At 48.2% G+C, this 8856-nt stretch overlaps 1 protein-coding gene across 1 annotated transcript in view; it reads right to left on the bottom strand.

Moving 5' to 3' along the window:
• Positions 1-57: 57 nt before the first annotated feature.
• RIC1 (RIC1 homolog, RAB6A GEF complex partner 1) overlaps positions 58-8856 on the bottom strand; it is a 127526-nt gene continuing 118727 nt past the window's right edge. The window contains exons 22-28 of the mRNA XM_021712315.1: positions 8365-8853; positions 7354-7512; positions 7129-7265; positions 4884-5170; positions 3651-3842; positions 413-590; positions 58-262 (exon numbers count right to left, since the gene is read on the bottom strand). Coding sequence (XP_021567990.1) covers positions 70-262; positions 413-590; positions 3651-3842; positions 4884-5170; positions 7129-7265; positions 7354-7512; positions 8365-8853 — 1635 coding nt within the window. The 3' untranslated portion in view covers positions 58-69. The remainder of the gene's footprint in view (positions 263-412; positions 591-3650; positions 3843-4883; positions 5171-7128; positions 7266-7353; positions 7513-8364; positions 8854-8856) is intronic.

The following is an 8856-nucleotide window of genomic DNA, read 5'->3' as shown; positions in this document are numbered from 1 at the left end:
GAGCCCCGAGGGCCTGGCCGTGCAGGCCGGCTTCGCCCGCGGACCCCAGGGCCCGCCGGGAAGCCGCGCTCACCAGTCCGTGGAGGCCCAGCGCTGCACCGCCTGGAGCCCCGTCTTGATGTTGCGCAGCAGCTCTCCATCCACCTCCGAAGACTGCGTGACGACCAGAATCTGGTTGATGACCGAGGCTTCTCTGAGAATCAGGCCTATGACCACGCACCAATCCAGGCAGCCTGCCTCCATGAAAACGTGCAGCAAATACCTACGTGCAAGCAGAAGCAAAATGACCTGGCTGGGAAGAACCCAAGAGATGCGCAGAAGAGCTACGGCCACCAGGAAAGCAGCCCTGGGCCCCGTTTGCCGGCATGCCCTCAGCAGGCATTCTCCGCTTTCGGACAGCTGAGAGACTCACCGAAGCTGGACCTGGGATTTATGTGGCCCTTTACTCGCCAACTCCATGGAGATGTGCTCCAGCTCTGACTGAGTGAGGCTGAGTGTGGAGAAGTTTTCACCCACCACCGTCCAGTCTCCATCTGCCACGGAGCTACTTTCGGTCAAGTCTGTGGCTGAACCAATGCTGCCTTCATCTCCTGATGGAGAATCGCAAGTTATAAACCAGCTTCATGCAGAAAACACATTTTCTTTTCATTTTAAATGTTAGCGGTTTCTCAGATGTTGATTGTCCCCAGGATTGTAAACCAAAGCGTTAAATCCACCGTTAAAATTGCAATGTGAATGACAGTAGACATGGTAAAAAAAACCCGTAGCGTGATGACCAAGTACAGACATCTCAGATGGAAACGCTGCCTGCCTGCCTGCCTCTGCAAAAAGAAATCTATCTAGAATTAGATCAGGTTTTTGGAATCAGCTACCAGCGTACAAGAACCACATAGGGAACTGTTACTGTGAAGATGCAATAAGCAAAATCCGAATTGTGGGAAAAACCACAAAAGCAAGTTACTTCAGTGAATAAACTGCAAAGGTGAGAAAAAGACGGGAGCACGGGGGCATTCACTTGATGAGAGAATTAAAAGCAAGAACAATGTGTGACCGTTATTCGGATCTTGATTCAAAGCGTAATAGAATTTATGATGCTTATGAAACCACTGGAAATCTGAATTCTCCCTGGATATCTGACAGTATTAAGGAATTATCAAATTCTTGTAGGGATGATGATGGCATGCTTCTTTAAAACATCTGACTTTGCAGACGTGGGCGAATGCAGGGTGAGCACGCACAGTTCATGACGCAGAGCCCCTGGCGATGAGTGTGGGCCCCACCCCCGCCCCGCAGACTCCCACTACTGCCTGCCTTTTTCTTATCATATTAGGACAGTTGTTCAAGGCCCACTTACGGATTGAGAACATGTGAGATAATGGTATGGCTGCTTTAAAAAAGAAGTCCTTGCAGGAGAAATACAGGGATATTTGCAGATGAAAACGCGTCCTGTCTCGGATCTGCTTCGAGTGACAGGAGGAGGGAAGCACAGCCGGCGAGTCTGGCCACGCATCGGCAAGAGGAGACCCGGTGCCCTGGTGCCGGCGGTGCGGCTGGGGTGGGGCGCCGTCCTACACCTGTTTCTGAATATGCTTGGAATTACTTCTTTAAAAAAACGTTTTCCAAAAGGTGTGACGCACCAACTCACACCTCTTAGGCTGAATGCTACCAAGAACCAAAGTGAGTGCTGGTGAGGACGTGGAGCAATCAGAACGCTGGTTTCTACGGGTGGGAAGGCCAAATGGGGCGGTGGCCATGGACAACAGCACGGCACTTCTGAACATAATCACAAGCAGAAATACTATAAGCAGCAGCCCCACTTCTTATAAATCCCAAAGCACTGGAAACAGTCTCAAGGAAGTATCTGTATACCCACCTTCACAGCAGCAATATTCACAACAGTCAACAGGTGGAAACAGCCCAAGTGTTCCTCTACAGACAAATGGATACAACGAAACTGGGCACAAACAGAATGCCAGTCAGCCTTAAAAAGGAAGGAAACTGGCAGGCGCTGCCACACGGATGAACTTGACGACAAGTGAAATCAGATAAGCTGGTTGCAAAAAGACAAACACTGTGTGGTCCTCTTATACGAAGTTGCTGGAGTAGTCAGGTTCGTAGAGGCAAAAAGCAAATGGTGGTTGCCAGTGGTTGCAATGAGGAGTGGTTATTAAATAACATACCCAGAATTTTACTCTACAGGACGGAAAGTGCTCTGCAGGTTGACAGCACAGTAACGTAGACATAATTGACACTGCTGAACTGTTTGCTTAAAAGTGGCTAAGCTTCGAGACCCACCTGGGCAACTTGGCGAGACCTCATCTCTACAATAAATCAAAAACTGGCCTGGCGTGGTAGCGTGCACCTGTAGTTCCAGCTACTCGGAAGGCTGAGGCGGAAGGATCGCCGGAGCCCAGCAGGTCGAGGCTGCGGTGGCCGGAGTGGCCACTGCACTCCAGTCTGGGTGACAGAGTGAGACTCCAACTCAAAAAAAAAAAAAAAGTGGCTAAGCTGGCAGATTTTATGTGTATTTTACCATTAAAAAAAATCTCAATGGCTTTAGGGGTACACATGGTTCTGTCACATGGCTGCATTGTACAGTGGCGAAGAAGTATGGGCACTGTGCCCCACACCCACTTGTGCACACTGAGCCCGACAGGGGATCTTTTGTGCCCCCCGCCCGCCCCCTTCTGAATCTCCAGGGTCCATGACATTGTCCTCCAGGCCTTTGCAGATCTTTAGGTAGCTCCCACTTATCAATGAGAACATGTGGTGCTGGGTTTTCTGTTTCTGAGTTAGTTCACTCGGGTGATGTTCTCCAACTCCATCCAAGTTGCTGCGAAAGATGTGACTTCGTTCCTTTGGATGGCTGAACAGTGTTCCACAGCATATATACACACCACACTCTCCTTATTCACTGACTGGTTGATGGACTTTTAGGGGGATTCCCCTCTTTGCAACAATTTTTTAAAAAGTAACTGCAGCTATAAGCCTCCTGAGACAGTGGAAGCACAGGTAACAGTGATGGCAGTGTGACAGACACCAGACAAATGCCATACCACGAAGAAAGCAGCAAAGAGTGAGACCGAGGGCTATTAAGCTCCAGCACGCTACAACTCTATGCCAACATAAGATGCTTCAAAACTCTTTGGTTTGTAATTTACCCAGTGGTCCGGGTAAGAGGGCCATTTAGTAAATGTTCTAGGCTTTGAAGGCCAATAGGCAAAGTCAAGAATATTACGGAGGAGCTTGCTATATAGCAAGAAAAAATTTTTTTTGCCACACATTTATTGATGAAATAAAAATCTAACAATGACAACGATGCAAAATCTCTTCCAAGCCAGGTCCAGTTATGATAAGAATGGGTTCTTTATACAGGGACAACATTTTTGCTTGCCTGGGACTCCCAGTCAGGGTTTCCTTTCCTAAAGATTAACCGCGGTGATTGTCTCTAGTGGGAGTTCCTCTATTCTGTCCATCTAGAATAAACATGGCCCGGCCCAGCCAAGGTCAACCTTGCCCGGTCCAGTAACTGTTCACCTCTCCAGCAGCACCTTCGTCCAGCTGGGCGAGTGAGCACCATCTCTGAAGAGTTGCAGCACCTGTGCTCTCTTCAGAAGGGAAGAAGAGCCAGGACTTGAAGCGACACTCACCTTTATTCGACAAAGGTGACAGGAAGGCGTCTTGCATTTGGGGTCCGTGGGATGAGGCTGTGTCTATCTCCTGATGGGTGGGGCCGACGCTGCTGAGCCAGCTCTGACTTCGCTGGACGTTGGACATGCCTGCATCCATCTCAAGGCTTAAAAAAGGGTCAGCTGACCGAGACCTCAACAGCTGCTCTCCTACTGCATGCAGGGTAGGTCCAACAGGAAACAAAATGGCGGGGTGGGGGGGAGAAATTCACAATGCACACACTGCCATTGTCGCTCAGCTCTTCTGGCTTCCCCCCCTGCCCTCCAACACGCCCAGTTCAAAGTCAGCTACTGTCCCACACTGCCATCCACTCAAAATCTAAAGATGGAATTGTAACACAGCAGATCGACCACATAATGGCACCCAACAGTCATATCACTTTATCTCTTACTCAAACTAGGCAAAACTTTATTCTGTTGACCATCTAAATGACCCGCTTTGACTCTTCAGATGACATGAAGTTTTCAAATGTCAAGATGAAAAGTTTTGCTTGCACTTTCATATATAATTAGTCTTCATAAAATAACTCGAACTAAGAAACTATTTAAACATTTTCCTTTCACCAAAAAATACAGTTTTACTTTGTTTTTCCTAGTTTAGAAGATGGCCCAAGCTGTCAAAGATGCATTTTTACTATTTCCCTGGAATGAATCCTGCTAAGTCAGTCACAACTCAGCTTATTTTGAGGTCCATGTCTGACTGGTTAAAAAACTCCTTCCTAAATCAAGGTAAGCACTGTGGCTTTTACATTCAGCTAGTTCTCAACTTGCTTATAATCCAAGATAAGGACGACCAGATTTATGAATTGCACGGAAAGGTCAAGAGACTTCGAAGCACAGGTTTTACTTTACTTTTTATTTCAACAGCTTCGGGGCACAAAGAGCTCTTGGTTACGTGGCTGCACTGCACAGTGGCGAAGAGGTCTGGGCTTTCAGTTTTCCCTACCGCTCTCACCGCTGTTGTTCCTGACAGGTGGCTGTTCATTCCTCCCCCTCCCCCCGCTCCTTGGTTCTACTTTACTTGACAGCCTCGGCCAAATGCAGATGTTCCAACTGATACAAAACAGTTGGCTTTTATTCACTCCTAAGCTTGAAATGAAAAGACTTCCTTGAATATCGGCTAACAGTAAAACATTTATATGCTCAGAGTAAAATACAATCCTCCTTGTACCAGTGACATGAGGTCTACATTACCTGCTCGGTATTTTCCATTTTTGAAAGGAGAACTGACAGAATAGGCTGGGATGACGGGAAGCGGCCAGAGGAAATCTTTGTGGAGTCTCTTCAGGGCTATTACAAAGTTGTCTACTCGTGCGGCTCGGGTCCGCTCCTTGCACAGCCAACTGATCAGTTCAAAACCCAGCTGGGCTGCAAAGCAGCCAAGGTCCTTCAACCGCACGTCTTCTAAGAGGCGCCGTGCGTGTCTCCAGAGCATCATGTCAATATACATGTTCTCAGCACAGTCACCGTCTTTGCTCCATCTGTAAGTAAAAACACAGGAAAGCCACAAAATAATCTTTACTGGAAGATTTCACACACTTTTGCACAGTAGCATTGATAAAGCTGACAAAGGAATAAGAAATCTAAGGTCTAATTCTGATGGAAGAGGAAGAAAAAGTTTCAGGGCTTTTCTTCCTTGTGACACCAGGAGCTGTTAAACACATGGAAAACAGACGGTTCGTAAGACACATTTATAAATCACGGACTAAGAAAAAACGGGGACAAAAGACATCAGACCAGGAAGAGAGTGTGAGTCTCTGAAGGAAAGGAGCAAATAAATGTTGTGTTTGAAAGTCTAATGAAAAGGAGGAAAGAGACCACAAGGAAACTAAGGCTAGAGAAGCAAAGTGAAATTAAATCAATGTGAATTATGCAAACACATGAAGACGAGTTTTAAAAACTGACTAAATACAGTCTATCAGCCCTTGCCAATATGAGCTGATGTGGTTACTGGATAATGTGCTTTCAGCGAGAGGCATTACGCTGGTGGAGTAAGAAGCCTAGTCTGGAACGCCTGGATTCAGACCTTGGCTCTGCCACTCATTGGTTGTGTGCATATAACTAGTTTATTTTTCTGAGCCTCTGCTTCTTCACCCATACATGGATGAAATCCTCACAGAGCTGTAAGGATTAAAGGACCTACACACGTGAATGCTTAGCACAGGGCCTGGCACATAATGAACGCCTAGTAAGTGATCAGCCGATATTTAAATTCAGGGCATGGCTGAGAAGATGGCTGTCTGCTGCCTGGCAGTTACTGACAGCCCTCCATGATGGCATTTTACTTGTGGATAGCCCATGATATTGAGTGAGTGAGCGAGAGGGGGGGAGGGGGGGAGGGGTAGGAGGGCGTGTTGGTAATGACCACTGATAAGAGAAAGCAGTAAACCAACATGATAAAAGGTGCTCAGTAAACTCTCACTGTAAGCCAGGCACTGCAGTACGAACGTAAACAGTAAAAAACGGTTTGGGAAGAAAAAAAGCAAGAGACAAGACCATGTTACAACACAGGAAGGAATACACAGAACTCGCAAACCAGGGGAAATTCTAATGGTTTATAATGTTTAGTGTGAACTCAGTCACCGCTCAGGAGACAAGACCCACCTATGGGTGATGTAGGTGAATTGCATACAATTCCTTTGGTTTTCTCACTGTGTAATGGCTCCTCTAATCACAAGGTCACAGGAGAGTCAAATACGAAAAGGGTGATTCTACTGATTTTAAGAAGCCTTTTGAGCTGGGCTAGGTGGCTCAGCCTATAATCCCGCACCTTTGGGAGGCTGAGGTGAGTGGATTGCCTGAGCCCACGGGTTCAAGACCCGTCTGGGCAACTTGGCCAGACCTCATCTCTACAATAAATCAAAAATTAGTCGGGCGTGGTAGCGCATGCCTGTAGTTCCAGCTACTTGGAAGGCTGAGGCGGAAAGATCGCCGGAGCCCAGCAGGTTGAGGCTGCGGTGGCCGTGAGCATGCCACTGCACTCCAGTCTGGGCGACAGAGTGAGACTCTGACTCAAAAAAAAAAAAAAAAAGAAGCCTTCTGGGTTATCTATAGATTTATCTACCTTCCATTTCACTCTGGTCCATCATCAGAGGTAATTTAAAGTTAGTTGCTTATTGTAAATGATATCAAGTCATTATACTGTACCCTATAAACATATACAATCACGGTCAATTAAAAACAATACTAACAAAACAAGTTAGTTGCATTCAGAACATGTACATCCAGACCAATTCTAGAAAAGGGGCAGAAACTAGATAAAGAGTATAGAAGTGAACTTAGGAGGAAGAAAAAAGGGAAATCTGTGTGATACCTGTGCCTTTCAGGAATGGAAAAAGAAAATGCAACTGGATTATCTGGTTGTTTCTATAACATCAAATGCCCTGAAATGCATGTCACAGATGCCCAAAAAAGCAGTGACGGTTCTTTATTCTTTTACCTTTTTCCGGAAGGGCCAGATGGCATGCTCAGTGTTTTCTGTAGGCTGAATTTATTAGGAGGCACATTCTCCGCCGACTGGGATAAACTGATGCTTCTATTCCTGAAGAACTCAAATCCGCCACTTGAACTGGGTTCCTACGGTTGCACACAGCATGCAGTCAAGTTACAGAAAGACGCCACGGAGGTGTGTGGTCGAGAGAAGCTGTGGCGTCTTGCAACTGACCTGAGCTGTGGGTGTGGGTGGCGGCGTCTCAGCTTCCCCAGAGCCAATGGCTTTGAGGAACCGGATCATGTGTCGGCAGAGGTCCCACTTGCCCTGCTCCAGCGCCGTGCTGAACAGAAGGGTGGCATGCTGCCTGCTGACTGCTGGGACCTCCATGTTCTACAACAACAGTGAAGACGTCATTCCTCTGATGCTACGCAGCAGGGAAAGACACGAGCAATTCTTTGTCTCCATAGCTCCCCACCCCCCAAGGAATGCAGCCACGACACCAATAGAGACTAGTTCAACGGTGAGATTAACAGCAGCATTAAAAAGTACCATGCAAGGAAAACCGAGGCAAGTATTCTCCTGGTGTGCCTAAACTATGATTTACTGAGTTCCCGCTGTATGCCAGAAACAGTGCACACTCTTCATGTGCATTATTTTGTGTGTTTCTCCTGACTCTGCGAAACAGGCAAATCATCCCTACTCTACAGATGAGGAAACTGAGTCACACTGTTGAAGATCACCAGAGAAGCAAGAATAAAAATCTAGGTTTGCGCTATAAAAATGAGTAAAAATAGCAACAAATCTCTTGTTGTGGGGAGCAAAAAGTCACTGCTCTCCAAAACAGTACTTTCTTTGCTGTGTTTTTAGTGCAATACTTCAATGACCTTACATAATATTGCTTACGTAATACGTTCACACTGTAAGCATTACAATACACAGAACACATTCCTTCACTATTATTCAAAGTAATACTCTGACCTCACACGCCCGTCTTAGGCCCAATTTTGGACAAACGGGACCACAGCAGGAGTCTGTCCCTAATACCCGGGCAAGGGTACTTTATGACACTCACAGGAGCCTGTGGCCCTTCGACGAGTGTGAGCTCTTCAGCATGAAAGAGAAAACTAAACAGAACACCCGACTCCCGGCTCCCTCTGCGCCGTCATGGGGCCAACACAGGCCGCTCTGCTTTCCTCGGCTCGGCACACGAGCTCTGGCCTCCCGGAGGAAGGGACGTGCTACCTGCAAGATGATAAGGTAAGAGGCAGCCGTGTCCAGGTCCTGCGCCATCAGACACTCCTCGAACAGGTCCTTGGGGTTGCCCACGGCGGCGAAGAGGTAGCTCCACAGCGCGTACTCCGTCTTGCGGGCGCAGTGCACCACCGTCTGCAGGAAGAGCGGGAACTCGGTGACGAACTTCGCCACCGTGGGCAGCAGCGGGTCCGGGATGGGCTCGCGCGACGTGGCCTCCTCCTCCAGCACCTCGTGCAGCATGAGCTCCAGCACGTGCGGGAAGTAGGGCAGCGCGGCGCACGACTGCGCCAGGAGCAGCGCCTGCTCGCCCAGGTTCCGCAGCAGCAGCTGGCGCAGGATGTGGTGCAGGTAGATCTGCGAGGTCCGCTCCACCACGCAGAAGGGGAAGCGCGCCTCCAGCGGCTCGCGCGCGCCGCGCGGCGCCAAGAGCGCATCGTAGAGCACCGTGTCGTTGGCGGCGCCCAGCACCAGCGCGTCCTC

The sequence above is a fragment of the Carlito syrichta genome, unplaced genomic scaffold, assembly GCF_000164805.1.
Source record: "Carlito syrichta isolate Samal-C Ts95f unplaced genomic scaffold, Tarsius_syrichta-2.0.1 Scaffold303180, whole genome shotgun sequence".
In the NCBI taxonomy this organism is placed as follows: domain Eukaryota; kingdom Metazoa; phylum Chordata; class Mammalia; order Primates; family Tarsiidae; genus Carlito; species Carlito syrichta.
The sequence above is the reverse complement of the archived record's forward strand: the minus strand, read 5'-3'. Positions and strand labels throughout refer to the sequence as shown.